This window comes from Phoca vitulina, unplaced genomic scaffold (genome assembly GCF_004348235.1).
Source record: "Phoca vitulina isolate PV1807 unplaced genomic scaffold, GSC_HSeal_1.0 scaffold2, whole genome shotgun sequence".
Lineage (NCBI taxonomy): Eukaryota > Metazoa > Chordata > Mammalia > Carnivora > Phocidae > Phoca > Phoca vitulina.
Window position 1 is genome coordinate 67086736 of NW_022589705.1, and position 20009 is coordinate 67106744.

Below are 20009 nucleotides of genomic sequence, written 5' to 3' on the forward strand. Positions count from 1 at the left end.
CCCAGGATAGTCATTATGCTCTCTACCCTACGGAAGGAAAAAGGGCAGGACAGGGCCTTTAAAACCTGGTGTTTGGTAGTCCAGGTACCTGGGCTCAGTTAGGGGAGGAAAGGAAGTTACAATAGGCTTTGTCCTTCTCTGCCCCAGTCTAATGACCTCCACCCCCAGATCACCTAGAAAACAGAGCCTAAAACAAGAACTAAGTACTGATGTTTTATTTGAGAGGTGCAAACCCAGGGCACTGAGTGAGAAAAGGGAAGCAAGGCAAGGAAGAACTGACGGTAATGAAAGTGATAGCAGTTGGGTCCTGCTTCATGACAAGCCTTGAAGAAACACAGCAGGTGTGTCCAATGGCTACCTGGGTGATTTCCCCATTGGTGGAACTGTTTGGAGAAACAGTACCTTGCAGCAATTGAGGAAAAGGAGGGAAGAAGGTATTTATCTGCCCGATTCTCTCCCATCTCCCATTAGTCAAATGTTATCTCAGGAGCGTTTACTCCCCCACACTTCTGGGTTGCTAATAGCAACTTGAGATGCCAGATTCCATGCCCTTTAGTGGGGCATTCCAACCAAGTCTGGAAGCTAGAGGAGAGTCAATCTCTGGGCATGTGGCCGATGAGTGCCAGGGAGAATTTGATTCAGTACATAAGATGTGTCCAAAACAGTCCAATACTGTTTTTCTCATTTACCAGATGAGGAAACATGGCATAGTGATCAAACACTTTTTCCAAGGTCACATGGCTAGTAAGTGGTAAATTCAGGATTTAAACATAGTTTGGCTCTGGAAACTATAGAAGACCAAGATAAGGAAGTTGGATTTTATGTAGCAGGCAAAGGAGAGTCACTAAAGAGTTTCAAGCTGGGGAGTGACACAAGATAAAGAGCTTTTTGATAAAGCTCTCAATCTCTACTTTCCTCCAGTTTCCCATGCGGCCAACCTTGGCAAAAGTAGGTGGCCCCAGAGAGGTGAGGGCATGCAAGACAGTTTTGAGGAGTCTCTGACTGGGTCCAGAGCTCATACAGGCTTTAACACCACCTCATAAACTTTCTCTGTCTTCATCTAAGCCTGTACCTACTGAAGACTAGCTGGTCAGAGGCAGGCAAGATCTGGGTAGAGAAGCCAAGATGAGGAGAAGAGGAGATTGGCCTAAAGACCAGGAGCAGGAGGACCAGCCATCTGTCCATTGTTGGCCTGTGGGTCTGGGGATCCTGGTGCCCGTCGATGAATCCTCTGGTGTTGCCTGAGATGATCAGATCTCATGAATTGTCGGCCGCATTGATCACATCTATGTGGTCGATATCTGGTGTGTATCCGCGTATGTCGTCCAAGCTCATCAGAACGGAAGAAAGACCATATACAGCCTTCCCACATGCATTTATAGGGCCTCTCACCTGTGGGGAGGTGACAAGGAACAGAAGAAATTAAGTAGAAGAATATGCCAGCACGTGCATAGGAAGGGGTCTGACTCTATTGAGGAAGAGCCGTCAAGGTTGAGAAACCAAAGGAAAACCAAGGGAAAGTAGTGAGGAGGCAACACAATCAGCAGCCCCATGATTTTGGCATGGTCACACTGGATGGGGGGAAAGCAAATTGGTGGGGCCAATATAGCTTGACCCCAAGCTTGAAGGATGACAAGCTAATCCCAAGCCATTACAAACCAATGGTCTAGCACAGATCTAAAGCCCAGAGACTCCTCTACCCCACCCAACCCTACCCCACCTATCTGACACCTCATTCACCTGTGTGTTTGCGTTGGTGACTCACAAGGTGGGAGCGCTTAGTATAAGCTTTTCCGCAGCTTTCATATTGGCAGCAGTAAGGCCTTGAAACCGGGGATCTCCTCCTGAGAGCCCTTTCCTGGGCCCTGGAGTTCCACTCCGCTCTCTGTGGAGCATGCATGGGCTGCTTGGGTAAGGGGTCTTCCTGGGAGCCTGGCTGGCTGAGAGAGTCCTGGGATTCTAAAGCCAGAAATGATGGGGACCCAGCTGGGTTCATCCTAAAATCATGGGGTTCTCTAGGGGGCAACATCTGAGTCAAAGAAGGGAGCATTGCCTGGGCCTCAATAGAAGGCATGGTTGGGGCCAATAACATTTTAGGTGTTAAAGAGTCTCTATTAGAACGTACTGTTGGGAGGCCAGAATAAGGCATTGTTGGCACATTGATGTGGGATGTCATTGAGATTCCACTGGGAGCTGAGACTGGCAGCCCACTGGGGGCCATCCTTAGATTCCTAGCAAAGGTCATGGCCACCCCTGGAGTACTGGGCTCTCCTAAGGGCATCATCTGGGGCCCCTTGAAAATCATTATTCCTGGCTGGGAGGGAGGCAGTCCCTCACAGTAAATCATCTGGGAAGGAGTGCAAGTCACTTGGGAGCAGTAGCTCACACCACGCTCGGGCAGTGACATACTGAACTGTGGCCCCATTTCACTTGCATTCTGCCTGGGTGCCTCAGCTAAGGCCAAGGGGATCCTCTCCAGCTCTGTGTACTGAAGGAAGTGTTGAATGCCTGATGCGCCATCATTCCAAGAGGTGTGCCCTCCACTGCGTCTAGGAGGTGGAGCTGTGTCCAAGATGGACATTGACTTCTCAGTATCCTTGAAGAGAGAGAAGTGAAATTCACCCTAGTTCAAATTCTCCAGTTCCACATGTCCCTCCTTCCCATCTCCAGACTCCACCCTAATCCAGCCTCCAATATCTCTTGCCTGAATTATCCTGCCACCCGACCATTCTCCAGTTTGGACTTTCTAAGCTGCAAGTCTAGCTGATAAGGAGCACAGTGGAAGCCTAAATGTGACTCATGCCATTTTTCCTCCTTGTCATGATTTTGTTTATTTCATAAAAAGCAATGAAGAGAGCAAATAAAATATTCCACAACCTACACCTTCAGCAAAACTCTGAGAAAACCTTCAAAGATTATCTTTAAGTGTGAGGGTGAGAACATCCAAAATCAGCCTAAGTGCAGAAAGCCACAAGAGTAAGAAGACTTGAGGGTTCAGATGGGTCATGGCTTTAGCAAAATTTAGAAACATCTGCAAATATTTACTTACAGAAGAGGGTCTCAGCTGAGTTGGAACTGCTGTGGACAAGTCTGAGATCAAACATTGGAGGAGGCGACGAAAAGAGGCAGGCTTTTTTTTTTTGGAAGATTTTATTTATTTATTTGACAGAGAAAGACACAGCGAGAGAGGGAACACAAGCAGGGGGAGTGGGAGAGGGAGAAGCAGGCTGCCTGCTGAGCAGGGAGCCTGATGGGGGGCTCAATCCCAGGACCCTGGGATCATGACTGGAGCCAAAGGCAGACGCTTAACGAACTGAGCCACCCAGGTGCCCCAAGAGGCAGACTTTTAACAAGGGTAGGAGATTGGCTTGGAAGTCAAGAGGCAGTATTCCTGGATGACTGACTGGTGTGAAGGGAAGTAAAGAAGAGATTGGTGGTAGAACCTCTTGAAACAGGACAGGATCCAAATATCATATTTTTTAAAGTTGTCCATCACTGTAGCATTAGAGAGAGCTCTTGAGCTAAAAACTGGGGCCCCTTGAAAATCATTACTCCTGGCTCCACTGCTCCATAACCTCCCATCTACTCCTCCACTGTGACAGTCCAGAAAAGACCAATCCATTCAAATATGAAAACCAAAACATAAGTAAAAAATACAGTATCCATAAAAGATACTAAAACACCAACAGAAACTGAAGATTGCAATCTCAGGAAAAAAAAAAAAAATGGGGGCGCCTGGGTGGCTCAGTCGGTTAAGCATCTGCCTTCAGCTCAGGTCATGATCCTGGGGTCCTGGGATGGAACCTGCTTCTCCTTCTCCCTCTGCCCCTCCCCCTGCTCATGTTTGCACGAGCTCTCTTGCTCTTTCTCTCTCTCGAATAAATAAATAAATAAAATCTTTAAAAAAATCACCAGAAAAAAATGTTGCCACAGATCAAGGAAAAATGAGCAACATTCACATTCTCACACACACACACACACACACACACACACACACACACAAAGAAACTTAAGAAAGCAATTTCGGCTTTTACACCAATTACAGAAACCCCACAGAGCAGAAATAAAGGAATTCAAAGAAGTTACGTCTAGATAATAAGCTACAAGTTATATTAGAGGGGAGGGGGGGACAATGATAAGCATCGGAGGGGCTTCTGTGGTGGTGGCAATGTTTCATAGATCTTCACTTTGTGCTCATCCATTAGGCCGTACACTTATATTCACGTCTCTGTTTGAGTGTTATTTTTCATTAAAATAGTTTCAAAATAATATTGTGAGAAATCAGGATTTTCAGCAAGTGAAAAATTCTATTATAAAAATCAGAGTAAAAATCAATTAAAAATAATGGTGAATTTAAATAGGAAATATTCTATACATTTTTCCCTCCTAAGAGGGAATTCACAGCTATAAATGTTTATAATAATAAAAAAAAATCTCAAATCAACAACCTAGCTTTATACCCTAACTAGAAAAAGAAGAACGAACTAACCCCAAAGCTAGCAGAAGGAAGGAACTATTAGAAAAATATCAATGAGGGGTGCCTGGGTGGCTCAGTCGTTAAGTGTCTGCCTTTGGCTCAGGTCATGATCCCAGGGTCCTGGGATCAAGCCCCGCATCGGGCTCCCTGCTCCGCAGGAAGCCTGCTTCTCCCTCTCCCACTCTCCCTGCTTCTCCCTCTCCCACTCTCCCTGCTTGTGTTTCTGCTCTCGCTAACTCTCTCTCTGTAAAATAAATAAATAAAATCTTTAAAAAGAAAGAAAGAAAAATATCAATGAAACCAAGAGTTGGTTCTTTGGAGAGATTAACAAAATTGCCAAACCTTTAGCTAAATTGATCAAGAAAAATATGAAAGTGAGGACATTACTATCAACTTTACAGAAATGAAAAAGATTATGAGAGTACTATGAATAATTTCATGCCAACAATTTGGATAACTAAACGAAATGGATAAATTCCTAAAAAGACAAAAACCTACCAACACTGAATCATGAAGAAATAGAAAAATCTATACAGACCCATAACTAGTAAAGAGACTGAATCAGTAATCAAAAGCCTCTAGGACAAAGAAAAACCCTGAACTTGATGGCTTTATGGTGAATTCTAAACATTTAAAGAAGGATATCAATGCTTCTCAAATTTTTCCAAAAAATTGAAGAGGAGGGAATACTTGCTACCTCATTCTCACATTGCCTTGATACCAAAGCCAGACAAAGACATCACAAGTAAAATAAACAACAAGCCAACATTTTTCATGAATATAGATGCAAAAAAATCCTCAAAAAAAAATTTAGCAAACCAAATCCACCAGCATATTTTTTTCCACCAGCATATTAATCAGATTATACAACATGACCAAGTGGAATTTATTCCAGAAACACAAGGCTGATTCAGCATCTGAAAATCAAAGTAAAATAAAGGCGGGTGGGGGGGGGCAGAAAAAGCATTTGAAACAATCCAATACCCTTTCATGATTAAGAAAAAAAAAAACTCTCAAAAAAACCCTTCTCAAAAAACAAATTATCCAATTTGATAAAAGACATTTCATTTATGAAAAACCCACAACTTACATCATATTCATGATGAAAAACTGAAGGCTCTTTAAGATCAAGAAGATAAGGATGCCTGCTTTTACCATTTTTACTCAACATTGTATTGGAAGTTCTAACCAGAGCAGTTAGATAAGAAAAACAAAAGGCATCTGTATTGGAAAAAATAGTAAACTATCTGTTCCCAGATGATATGATCTTATATGCAGAAAACCCTAAGGATTACACACACACACACACACACACACACACACACACACACACCTGTTAGAACTAATAAATTCAGCAAAAGTAGTAAGATTCATTTTTTTAAAAAAATATTTATTTATCTATCTATCTATCTATCTATCTATCTATCTATCTATCTATCTATCTGAGAAAGAGAGAGAGTACATGCATGTGAGTGGCAGGGAGGGGCAGAGGGAGAGGGAGAGAATCTCAAGTAGGCTCTGCACTGAGCAAAGAGCCCAACTCGGGGTCCCATCCCACAACCCTGAGATCATGACCTGAGCTGAAACCAAGAGTCAGACACTTAACCAACTGAGCCACTCAGGCACCCCGAAAGTAATAAGATTCAAATTCAAGACATGAATAGATACTTTTCTAAAGAAGACATCCAGATGGCTAACAGACTCATGAAAAGATCCTCAACAACGCTCATCATCAGGGAAATACAAATCAAAACCACGATGAGATACCACCTCACACCTGTCAGAACGGCTAAAATTAACAACAGAAGAAACAACAGGTGTTGGCGAGGATGCAGAGAAAGGGGAACCCTCTTGCACTGTTGGTGGGAATGCCACTTTGGAGAACAGTATGGAGGTTCCTCAAAAAGTTAAAATAGTCCCAGTGGAACCACGAAGCTGTAATTAGGGGCGCCTGGGTGGCTCAGTCGTTAAGTGTCTGCCTTCAGCTCAGGTCATGATCCCAGGGTTCTGGGATCAAGCCCCACATCGGGCTCCCTGCTTAGCGGGGAGCCTGTTTCTCCCTCTCCCACTCCCCCTGCTTGTGTTCCCTCTCTCGCTGTCTTTCTCTCTGTCAAATAAATAAATAAATAAATAAATAAATAAAATTAAAAAAAAAAGAAGTTAAAATAGAACTACTCTATGATCCAGCAATTGCACTACTAGGTATTCACACAAAGTATACAAAAATACAGATTCAAAGGGGTACATGCACCCCGATGTTTACAGCAGCATTATCAACAATAGCCAAATTATGGAGAGAGCCCAAACATCCATCAACTGATGAATGGATAAAAACACACAATGGAATATTACTCAGCCATTAAAAAGAATGAAATCTTGGGGGCACCTGTGTGGCTCAGCTGGTTAAGTGATTGACTCTTAATTTCAGCTCAGGTCATGATCTCAGGGTCATGAGATCAAGCCCCATATCAGTTTCTGTGCTGGGTGTGGAACTTGCTTAAGATTCTCTCTCTCCCTCACCCTCTGCCCTTTCTCCCACCTCCCTCTCCCTCTCTTAAAAAAAAGAAAAGAAAAGAAAAAGAAAAAATCTTGCCACTTGCAATGATGTGGATGGAGCCAGAGTGTATTATGCTAAATGAAATTAGTCAGAGAAAGACAAATATCATATGATCTCATTCATATGTGCAATTTAAGAAAAAAAACAGATCAACATATGGGAAGGGGGAAAAAAAGGAGAGAGGGAAACAAACCATAAGAGACTCTTAATGATACAGAACAAACTGAGGGTTGATGGAGGGGAGGTGGAGGGGATGGGCTAGATGGGGGATGGGTATTCAGAAGGGCACTTATGATGAGCACTGGGTGTTGTATGTGAGTGATGAATCACTGAATTCTACTTTTTTTTTTAAGATTTTATTTATTTGTCAGAGGGAGAGCGAGAGCACACATGCTGGGGGAGAGACAGGCAGAGGGAGAAGCAGGCCCCCTGCTGAGCAGGGAGCCTGATGTAGGACTCGATCCCAGGACCTTGGGATCATGACCTGACCTGAAGGCAGACACTTAACCAACTGAGCCACCCAGGCATCCCTGAATTCTACTCCTGAAACCAATATTGCACTGTAGGTTAACTAACTAAAATTTAAATTAAAAAAAAAAAGATTAAAATTCAACACACAAAAATCAGTTGTTTCTATACACTGACAATGAACTATCTGTAAAGGAAATTAGGAAATCAGGGGCGCCTGGGTGGCTCAGTCGGTTAAGCGTCTGCCTTTTGCTCAGGTCATGATCTCAGGGTCCTGGGATTGAGCCCTGCATCGGTCTCCCTGCTCCGCGGGGAGTCTGCTTCTCCCTCTCCCTCTGCCTATTTGCTCTCTATCTCTCTGTCAAATAAATAAATAAAATCTTTTAAAAAAAAAAAAGAAAATCAATTCAATTTACAATAGCATCAAGACGAATTAAATACTTAGAAATAACCAAGGAGGTTAACTTAATCACTGAAAAATACAAAACATTACTGAAAGAAATTAAAGACATAAAAATGGAAAGACATCTTAATATTCATGGATTAGAAGACTTTAATAGTTACGATGTCAATGCTACCCAAAACAATCTGCAGGTTCCATGCGACCCCTACCAAAATACCTTTCTTTGCAAGAATAGAAAAATCTACACCCTAAAATTCATATGGAATTTCAAGGGACCCCAAATAGCCAAAAACAATCTTGAAAAAGAATAAAATTGGAAAATTTACACTTCTTGATTCAAAACTTACTACAAAGCTAAGTCATCAAAGCAAGGTACTATTGGCATTAAGTATAGACCTATTCACGAACAGAAAGGAATAGAGCCCAGAAATAAACCCCCACACATATGGTCAAATGATTTTCAACAAGGGTGCCAAGATCGTTGAATGGTGGGAAAGACAGCCTTTTCAATAAATGGCGCTGGTATAACTGGATATCCACATGCAAAAGAATGAAGGGCCCTTACTTAATACCACATACAAAAATTAATTCAAAATGGATCAAAGACCTAAACATAAGAGCTAAACTATAACTCTTAGAAGGAAACATAGGGGAAAAGCTTCACGACGTTGGATTGGTAATGATTTCTCGGATATGACACTCAGGAACGGCAACAAAAGAAAAAAAGAGATGAAGTTGGACTTCATCAAATTAAAATCTTTTGTGCATCAAAAGACACCACCAGCAGAATACAAAGGCAACCCACAGAATGGGAGAAAACATTTGCAATTCACATATCTAACGGAGACTAATATCTAGAAAATATAGATAGCTCCTAAAACTTAACCTAAAAACAAATAACCCGATTCGAAAATGGGCAAGGGACTTAACTAGACTTTTCTCCAAAGATATACAAATGGCCAATAAGCAAATGGAAGATGCTCAACATAACTAATCATTAGGGAAATGCAAATCAAAGCCACAATGTGATACCACTTCACACCCACTTAAAATGATTGTTATCAAAAAGAACAACAACAACAACAACAACCCAAAGTGTTGGCAAGATATGGAGAAATTAGAATCCTTGTGGTAGGAATGTAAAATGGTGCAGCCACTGTGGAAAACAGTAATGACAGCCCCTCAACAAATTAAAATAAAATTACTATATGATGCAACAATTCCACTTCTGGTATCTACCTACAAGAACTGAAAGCAGGGACTGAACTAGGTATCTGTACACCCATGTTCACAGCAGCATCATTCACAGTAGCCAAAACATGGAAGCAACCCAAGTGCCCATCAGCAGACGAATGGATGAACAAAAGGTGGCATATACCTACATTGGAATATTATTCAGCCTTAAAAAAAAAAAGGAGGAAATTCTGATATACTTCAACATGAATGAGCCTGGAAAACATTAAGCTAAGTCGAATAAGGACAAAAAATGTATGGTTCCATTTATATAAGATATTTAAGGAAGTCAAATTCAAAGAGACAAAGAACGTTGATTGCCTGCCAGGGATTTGGGAAGTTACTTTTTATTGGTTAAAGAGTTTCAGTTTGGAAGGCAGAGGGGCATAGGGGAAGGGAGGGAAAATGAAACAAGACAAAACCAGAGAGGGAGACAAACCATAAGAGACTCCTAATCATAGGAAACAAGCTGAGGGTTGCTGCAGGGGAGGAGGGTGGAGGGATGGGGTAACTGGGTGATGGACATTGGGGATGGTATGTGTTATAATGAGCACTGGGTGTTATATAAGACTAATGAATCACAGGCCCGTACCCTGAAACAAATAATACATTATATGTTAATTAATTGAATTTAAATTAAAAAAAATAAAAATTAAAAATTAAAAAGAATTTCAGTTTGGGAAGATGAAAAAATTTGTGGAGATTAATAGTGGGGATGGTTGCATAGTAATGTGAATATGATTAATGCCGCTAATCATACACTTAAACGTGGTTATAATGATATTTTTGTTTTATAGATTTTACCACACTTTTTTAAAAATGTCTAAAAAAAGGACACAAAAGGGGTTCCCACTGGCCAAATTTGTGACAATTTGAACATCAAAAAGAATAATGACTATTGGTTTTAATAGAATTTTGAACACTGTGAATTGAAGTGAAAATTAAGTGTTTATTGTATCTTTCCAATAAGAAATTTATTTCAAAATCACCAAAAAGAGTCCAGTGGTTTAAGAAAAATCCTACATTACAGAAGAACACAAGCTAATAAATGTAGAAGGAATGGTAGAATTGAAAAATCATTATTTTACAACCCTTAATAAAACTTTTGATTAAGGAAACTTGGTTGACACCAGTGGGTGAATGACTGATAGGGAACTGGGCATTTGGATATATCCAAGATAACATTACATAGATTACTTTCTGACCACAAGGCTAAACGTTAAGCTTAAATAGAGAGATTAATCAGGTACCTTAATTCAAGGGCCAAGCCTAGGGTCACCCAAATGTGGGGAGCTAGATGTGTCTCCTGATGAAGAGGAAGCCTACCATACCTATGAGACATTCTTACCAACAATCAGGAATCCAATGAAGCTTTAAGGTCTAACTTCAGTTTACAAGTGACACAAGAGCTAGAAGATCAAGCTAACTTATACCACGAGAACGCAATGTGATAAATCCAGAAGGAACAGTCTACAAAAGTTAGGATAATGAAAAATGGAAAGTCAGTCAGGAAAAAAGAAAATTATTCTAATTTCAAAAAAACTCGAGGGGCGCCTGGGTGGCTCAGTCGTTAAGCGTCTGCCTTTGGCTCAGGTCGTGATCCCAGGATCCTGGGATCGAGCCCCGCATCGGGCTCCCTGCTCAGCGGGGAGTCTGCTTCTCCCTCTCCCACTCCCCCTGCTTGTGTTCCCTCTCTTGCTGTCTCTCTCTCTGTCAAATAAATAAATAAAAAGTCTTAAAAAAAAAAAACTCAAGAGATGTAACCAGATGCAGTGTGTGGTCTTAAAGCAGGTCCTGGTTTGGACATATTAGCGTAAAGGACATTTTAGGGACGACTAGGGGAATCTGAATAAGAATTACATTTAAGATGATATTAAGAATTTTGGTAGGTTTGAAAATGTTTGACTATGGAAGAAAATAATTTTCTTTCACCCTAGAAGGGTTGGCGAGATCCTATCTGTTTTATTCACCACTATATGCAACTAGCATAAAGTAGGCTCGTAACAGCCTCGAGATAGCTGTCTATTGGATGGGCATTTCTGGGGTGCTCAGCCCCTTTTTCCTCCCTCTCAGTGATGGCCCTCTTTTATTTTCCTGATCCTTCACAGGCAAACTTCTTTGGAGATACTTAAAATATACACCTTCACCACTACCTTGCCTAATTACTCCCCAAATTCAACTTGGCCCCCATTTCTCCACAGAAACCGCTTTCATAAAGGTCAACAACCACTTTCATGTCACTAAGTCCAAACACTTGTCAGACCCCTTCTTGCTTGACCTCTCAGGAGCTTCTGAGACTCCTGGCCACTCTTCTTGAAATGTTTTCCTCCCTTGACCTTGGGAACACATTGTCACACTTGCTGGGTTTTTCTCCTTCTCTTCGCCCTGGCCCTCCCTCCTCCTCAGTCGCCTCTATAGCTTTCCCTTACTGGCTACTTTCTAGGCAATCTTTCTCATGCTAATGATCCATTTAGGTTTATATTCCACTTAGTCTTAAACCAGTAGCTCCAGGGCAGACTTCTCCTGAATCTTCCAGCCGCCTAATGCTCTGTCCACTTGGATAGCCCAAAGGCACTTCAATGGACTGCGTCTAAAACTCCTGCTCATCCTTACTTGCCCACCCACAGGAGTAAAAAACAAGCCTGTTCCTTCTCATCCTTTGCTCTCTCACAAAATGTCACTATTCTTGCCCAATGGTGCAAGCCAGAAATCTGGTAAGGTGTCCTGGATGGCTCCTTCACCACCTAGATGCAAGTTAATTACCAATTCTTATGGTGTCTACCTCCAAAACATGTCCAAGATCTATTTGGTTTTCTCTATCTCCACGCTCCCCTCCCTAGTTAGGCTGCCATTTTAGTTCTCACTTGGATTATCACAGTACCTTTCCAACAATCCCCTTGAATTCTGCCCACCTCTATCAGGGCACTCTTTACAAAATGCAAATCTAATCATGACTGATCACATTTAAATTCCTCAGTGGCTTCCTACTGGCTCAAGCCCTGCATGATCTCAGTAGCCACTCTCGCATCACTCTCTTGGCCTTAGTTCTCGGTCCATCTTTCACTTCCTCCAAGGTAGGAGCTTACTGTCTCTGGTCTCAGTCCTGTAAACCCTTCACCCATCCAGTTCCCCAGTTCCAGACCAAATCCTTAGCTGTCTTCTCAACCTCCTAAATCAACTCAAACACCTCTGCTATTTGTTCCTGTGGACCCTGTTCTTCTCCTTAATAGTAATTTGTACACTTCCAATCATTCAGCTGTTTATTAATAAAATGGCATAATATCTTATAGTAAGCTCACCACTGCATTCCCAGGGTCTTGGCAAAGGCCTGCCACTTAGTAATGTTTTCCTCCCTGCCTGCTTCCCACTGACTCCCTAACTTTTTCTTCTCTCCTGGATACTCAAGTCCCTTGACAGGGCAGGGCGTTACCCCCAGAGCCCAGCACAGGTGCTAATGCTGGGTGAATATTAATTGCATAAATGACACATGACTTACGTCCGCGATCTCCCAACCCTCCCCTTCCTAACCCTATCCCTCACACTTCTAATACCTCAGATTTCTGCTTCCCTCCACCCCCAGCCTGCACCCACCCCCCCCCCCCCCGCCACGCCCGGCCCTGGCGCTGACTTCTGGACTCACCTGCACGAGCTGGTACTGAGCCGGCTGCCACTGTCTCAGCCTCTCGGCCTCCCGCTCCATCTCAGCCTGGGATGGGCTGCACATCAGAACCGTGTGCGGGTCCAGGCCCACACCAGAGCACAGCTGAGACGCGCTGCCTCAGCGTCTCAGGTCAGGTGTCCTGCCGCCACCACGCCACAATCACAATTGCCTAGCTCAGCTTCTACTTAGCACCGTGCCGCCGGGAGGGGCGGAGCCAAGGGCCGCACCCACAGACCCACCCATCAGCAGCCGCCCCACCCCGCCCGCCCGGCTGCGGCGGCATCCAGGTCCTGCCTGGACACAGCAGGGTCACTAACAGGGGACCTCAGACCGTCACCACATCTTGTGTCTTACGTCTGCCCCCACCCGATTTACCCCATCCACCCTCCAGTCTGAGCATCTCTGTTTCACCCAGGTAGGGGTAAGGACACCAAGGTTCCAGACTCCAGGCCTTGGAGACCTCAGAGTGGAAAAACCAGGGCAGGAGGCAGGAGGCAGCCGCAGACTGGGGTGTAGAAGACAGGAGAACCTCCACCAGCACCCCACCAGGTCAGGGTTCTTTGTCATAAGCTCCCAGAGGCCTGGATCTTCTCTGCTATAAACCAGGTTCCTCTGTCCCTTGTGTGTACAAACCAAATAGTGGGAGCTCCGTAGCACGCGTCTTCTTTCCAGAATACTGAGTACCTCCTGTGTGTCCGCACTGTCTTATGGAACTAGGGATACAACGGCAGACAAGACAGAACCAAGGGTCTTTGCTCTCAAGGAATTTTCATGTGAAATGGGCAGACAAATGAATATAATAAAGTCAATAGTTATTATAATTTTCTTTGGTGGTGAGAAAACAAAATAGGAAAATGTGAGCTGAGGACTGAGTGCCTGAAAGGGACCTCCCCGTAGGAAGATTGGGGGGATCTGAGGCAGGAGAGAGCTTGGCCTGCCAGAGGAAACATAGAGGGACCAGGTAACCTCTACCATGTGAGCTCAGGGGAGAGTGAAATGACATGATAGGGATGGTCTTGGAGACCATGGACAGCAGTTTGAACTTAGATATTCTAAGTGTGATGGGAAGCCACTTAAGGATTATAAACAGGAAATTGATAGGATCTAAGTTTTTTAAAAACATCATTGGGCTCCTTTGAGGTGTATGGATTATGGGAGATGAGATCAAAGCAGGGACACCAGTTAGAAAGCTAAGGGAGCTCTCCCTCCAAGAAAGAGCTGTATTTGGTGAGGGGGGGATGATGGCGATTACAGAATATTTTAAGAATTAGAAGGGAAAGGACTTGGTAATGGGTTGGAATGGTAAAAAGCTGAGAGGAAAAGAGGAATCAAAGATGACCCCTAGATTATTGGCTTGAGCAACTGAGTGATGACTGCACCATTTGGGAATATGGAAAGATAAGAAGAAGAGTAGATTTGGAGGCAGCTGAAACAATTTGATTTTAAGCATATTGACTTTGAATTGTCTACTAAATGTGCTCAGGGAAAGGTTAAGGCTGTAAATGTCAATTTGGGTGTTGTCAGCACAGAGATGGTGGTTGTAAGGCCATTAGAGTGAGTGAAATCAACTAGGGAGCTGGTTAGAGAAAGGGACAGGACAGAACCTGAGGATCTCCTACATTTACATTTAAGGTTCAGCAGAACAGAAAGTTCATCCAAGGAGACTGAGAAGTAACAGACGGAGAAGTAGGCGGAAAGTCAGGAGATTATATTTCAAGAAGCCAAAAGAAGCGTGCATTCAAAAGAGGGACTGTGCAACCACATCAGATGTTGCTGAGATAAGAACCAGGACTTGACAAGATGGAGGCCCTTGGTGACTAACAAAAGCAGGTAGAAGACGCCTGGGTGGCTCAGTTGGTTAAGCGACTGCATTAGGCTCAGGTCATGATCCTGGAGATCCCGTATCGGGCTCCTGGCTCGGTGGGGAGTCTGCTTCTCCCTCTCACCTTCCCCCCTCTCATGTTCTCTTTCTCTTCATTCTCTCTCTCTCAAATAAATAAATAAAAATCTTTAAAAAAAAAAAAAAAGCAGGTGGACCTGGGACTCCTGATCTCGGAGTCGTGAGTTCGAGCCCCACGTTGGGCAGAGAGTTTATGTCATAAAAATATATTTTTTTTAAAAAAAGAAGTTTTGCTATAAATGGGGTTAGAGAAATGAGGTGGTAGTTGGGAGGGTTAAGGGAGGCTGAACAGGGATCCACCAATAAAGAGACACTGATATTGAAGGAGATAGCTTAATTGGGGGAGCAACATTGATAATTCAAGTCAAGACAGGCCCTTGAGAAGTCGTGGCTGTGCCCTATAACTAACACCTGCTCAGGTCTCAGCTCAGGTGTCCCTGCCTTCTGGGACCATCTCTGATTCTCATGTGATGCCTCTTCCAGTTACCATAAACTAGTGTTTCTCCCAACATGGCATCTCAAATATGTCTGTGGAATGAATCATATTTGACACACGGAGCAGATTGTTTATTAACACCTCATCCTCTATAGGATAACATTATTTTCATAATTCAAATTTCATATTTTCGAGTGACCATGAAATGAAAAGCAGAAGAATGTCCAGAAAAGAAATGCAGGACTGAAAATTTTTCTTTTACAAAGCTTGTATGCATATTCATGCCAGTAAAACAAATACATACATACAATTAATATTACAGTACCAAAAAATGAAAAAAGTACAACTGTTTACGTCAATCATTTTCACATCAACCTGTTTGAACTTTGATCCTTTCATTACAATCTGATATAACACCTTATGTAAATGATCATTCAGCAACTGACAAAGTGATTTTAATAAAACCAAAACTGCTAAATTGTACCACTGATGTAACATTTACTTTCCTGATTCATCTTTCATTTTAAAACAGCTAAGAATTTTTTTAAAATAAATTTCCATTTTATTTTTTTTTTTAAGAGTTTTTTTAAGATTTTATTTATTTATTTGACGGAGAGAGACACAGCATGAGAGGGAACATAAGCAGGGGGAGTAGGAGAGGGAGAAGCAGGCTCTCCACTGAGCAGGGAGCCCGATGCGGGGCTTGATCCCAGGACCCTGGGATCATGACCTGAGCCGAAGGCAGACACTTAATAGCTGAGCCACCCAGATGCCCCTAAATTTCCATTTTAAAAGTGTGATTCCAATTCAGTAAAATATTTTGTGTGTGAATTAAAATTTGCATTTAACCAGGGGCGCCTGGGTGGCTTAGTTGGTTGGGTGTCTGCCTTCGGCTCAGGTCATGGTCCCAGGGTCCTGAAAATGAGCTCTGAGACAGGCTCTCTGCTCAGCGGGGAGTCTCCTTCTCCCTCTCCCTCTGCTGCTCCCCCTGCTTGTATTCTCTCTCTCTCTCAAATAAATAAATAAATAAAGTTAAAAGAAAAATTTGCCCTTAACCAAACAGAAGTATTTTGCCTGTCATTTGAATTGTTTCACTGTTCAAAATTTTAACACAAAACTCCAGTTGGTTATATTGAAGGGCAGAATTGAAGTAAGTCAAGTTCTGTTTCTTTGCCTTTATAATGAATCACTGTAAAGCTTTTGAAGCTACTGTGTAAACACAGGCATATCTAATACTACGCGTGTTGGAGACATGACCCAGGCCTAAAGTGAGTTCCAAACACATATAACTGAACACTCTCTGAATTAACTTCCGCATCGAATGCAATGTTTCTTAAAAGGTCTGTAATAGGGATGCCTGGGTGGCTCAGTCAGTTAAGCGTCCGACTCTTGGTTTTGGCTCAGGTCATGATTTCAGCATCGTGAGATAGGGCCCTTCATCAGGCTCCGAGCTCAGTGCAGTCTGCTTGTCCCTCTCCCTCTGCTCCTCACCCCCACCTCTCTCTCTCTGTCAAATAAATAAATAAATAAATAAAATCTTTAAAAAAAGGTCTGTAATATGCTAATGTAAGCTTACATGATCTTATGTTTTTTCTTTATTTTTTTATTGAGATATAATTGACATATAACATTATATTAGTTTCAGGTGTACAACATAAGGATTTATTTGTATATATCATGAAACAATAAGTGTAATTAACACAATAAGTGTAATTAACATCCATCACTACCATTACAATCTTTTTCTTGTGATGAGAACTTCAAGATTTACTCTCTCAGCAACTTTGAAATATACAATACAGTACCATTAACTATAGTCACCATGCTGTACATTACATCCCCAGGACTTATTTATCTTACAACTGGAAGTGTGTACTTTTTGACCACCTTCACCCACTTTGCCCACCCCTCTCCTCCTCACCGGCCTCCCCCCCACCTCTGTCAACCACCAATCTGTTCTATCTCTGAGTTCAGTGTCTTGTTCTGCTTTTTGTTTAGAATCCACATATAAGTGATAGCATATTTGTCTTTCTCTGCCTGACTTATTTCACATACAGACTGCTTTCAAGGTCCATCCATGTTATCACAAATGGCAGGATTGCCTTCTTTTTTATGGCTGAATAATATTCCATTGTTTGTATGTGTATATACATTGGATGTATATGTATATACATGGCAGTGACCAACGTTTTGCAAACTTCCTGGTATCTTTTTCTCCATGTACAAATATATAGGTTATATCTCAATTTTTGTGCTTTAAATAAAAATGAGTCGTTTTCAGAAATAATAAAAATCAGGAAAATTTTCTGAATGCATCATCTGGTTAAGAGGTGAAATCTGGAGTCAGGGCATGGGTTTCAATCCTAGTGATGGCTCTGGTTCTGAGATTTTGGAATGTGTGATTTAATTTTCCTGATTCTCTTGAGGGGCGCCTGGAGGGCTCAGTCAGAAGAGCATAGGACTCTTGACTTCGGGGTTATAAATTCGAGCCCCACGTTGGGTGTAGAGATTACTTAAAAATAAAATCTTTAAGAAAAAATAAAAATAAATAAAAAATAAATAAAATCTTTAAAAGAAAAAAGAAAGAAACCAGTCCCTGAGAAGATAAGCTTTGTGACATATCAATGCTCCATTAATGTCATTATCCTATCAACCTCCCCCCAAGGCAAGGCAGGGCAGGACAGAACAAGCACCACCCTTTAGCTTTTTATTTAGAGCCTATTTTTTTTTAAGATTTTATTTATTTATTTGAGAGAGAGAGAAAGAGAGAGAGCATAAAAAGGGGGAGGGACAAAGGGGGAGGGAGAAGCAGGCTCCCCGCTGAGTAGGGAGCCCAAAGCAGGGCTTGATCCCAGGACCCTGAGATCATGACCTGAGCTGAAGGCAGATACTTAAGCCACGAGCCACCGAGGTGGCCCTAGAGCCTAGAACACCAGAGGCTTGTGGGAAAGAGATGCTTACTCTGAGGGTCCTGCTACCTGCCCCACCTCAAACTACACCCCATCTTTGGCTGACTGTCCAACAGGCATGCCCCCCTGATTGCCTTATCATGCCTCAGAACCGGGGTCATTCTAGACTCCAGCCTTGAGTTAATGAGCTGAGCCCCAGCCCACTGTACCCCTCCGCCAGAGGCAGCTCTGATTCCTGAGCGTACCCCTTACACAAAACACAGCACGGTGCCAAATGCCAGGCTCTACTGTAGGCACTTTTCATGACTTCTGTTCTGTCATTTAAAGAAAAGATTAGCATATCCATCTTATGTGGAAATGGATGCTGACTCAGAGAAAAGCAGCCCCTCAAATCATAGTGAGGGTAATTCCCAAGCCAAAGGCTACTTAATGCCTCTAGAACTTGTTTCTCGGCTGGGAGCACTCTGCCCACTTGTCACTAGAGCTTCCCCAACCTGGCTAACTCCTCCCCGTCCTGCACCCCCATAAGGGAGCCTATCCTGATACTCACACGGGGTTAGGTGCCTGCTCTATGCTCCCACCGCCCCAGGTGCAGACAGCCAATGGCTTTTGTTCTTGACAATGTGGTTTGTATTTAGTTGCTCAAGAATCTTCTTTTTCTGGGCCCCTGGGTGGCTCAGTCGTTAAGCATCTGCCTTCAGCTCAGGCCATGATCCCAAGGTACCCTGCTCTGCGGGAAGCCTGCTTCTCCCTCTCCCACTCCCCCTGCTTGTGTTCCCTCTCTCACTGTCGCTCTCTCTGTCAAATAAATAAATAAAATCGTAAAAAAAAAAAGAATCTTTCTTTTCTGCCTTCTCCCCTCCCACTCTGAAGCCCACTTATACACGCCCTGTTCTGCCTTTGCCTCTCTCCTCTGTGCTACTCAAAGTGGAGGCCATGGATGATCCCAGTTTGCAAACTTTACCAGTCTGCAATGAGATAGGTACAGAAATTGAGTGGAACATTTAAAATTCTTATAGCTATTGGCAAGTTATTTTTGTGTGTTGAATCTAATAATGAAAAACTGTGGCTTGTATTTTGTATGTCCTTTTTTTTTTTTTTTTTTTCCATTTTACTTTCCTAGTAATTGGTTTTCATTGTGTTTTAGAAAAAAATCCATCCTGACGGATTGGGGTGGGAAAAAGTTCCCTCACCAAGATAGGTTGAGAAACATTGGTTTATTTATTTATTTTTTTTTAAAGATTTTATTTATTTGACAGAGAGAGAGTACAGATAGGCAGAGCGGCAGGCAGAGGGAGAGGGAGAAGCAGGCTCTCCGGGGAGTAGGGAGCCCGACGCGGGGCTCGATCCCAGGACCCTGGGATCATGACCTGAGCTGAAGGCAGACGCTTAACTGGCTGAGCCACCCAGGCGCCCCAACATTGGTTTATTTATATTTCCCTATGTTCTGGCATAAAAAAGGCACTGAGTAGCTGCAAAAGTGAAGGATACATGAATGCACTTGACAAAGGTAATAGAATAAACAGAACTTGGTGCTGCATTGGAGTGAAACTGTCAGGTGTTTACCTTGAGTTCTGGGAGGTTGCTGAGACTTCCCTAAGATATGGGGTACATTGACAGAGGAGCAGATTCAGGACATTTTACAGATAACAAATCCATTTTTGACCAGATTGACTTTGAGGTTACCTATGAGATAGCCAAATAAGGATGCCCAGAAAGCATTTAGATATATATATGGGTTAGAAACTCAGGACACAAAATCAAAGCTGGAGGTGCAGATTCCCAAGTTGAAGCTGTTAGAATATCGAACGGGAAGAAAAGCGGCTACAGACAAACCTGGGTGCCTAGCACTGGGTCTGACACAGGGACACGATTAGTAACTCTTTGTCCAGTGAAGAGGTTGTTAGATAGAAGCCTGAGCCCATTTCATTCCAAGCCCAAGCTTTCTTTACTGGATTATAAATG

The 20009-nt window shown here is 42.7% G+C and overlaps 1 protein-coding gene across 1 annotated transcript; it reads right to left on the bottom strand.

Annotated features, from left to right (window-relative positions):
- Positions 1 to 800: 800 nt before the first annotated feature.
- On the bottom strand, positions 801 to 12838 carry KLF17 (Kruppel like factor 17). Its single transcript, XM_032414726.1, has 3 exons — positions 12779 to 12838; positions 1741 to 2596; positions 801 to 1392 (listed from the first exon to the last, which is right to left on the bottom strand). Exons 1-3 carry the CDS (start codon positions 12836 to 12838, stop codon positions 1148 to 1150), a joined length of 1161 nt encoding a protein of 386 aa, XP_032270617.1. The 3' UTR covers positions 801 to 1147.
- Between the last annotated feature and the right edge of the window lie 7171 nt (positions 12839 to 20009).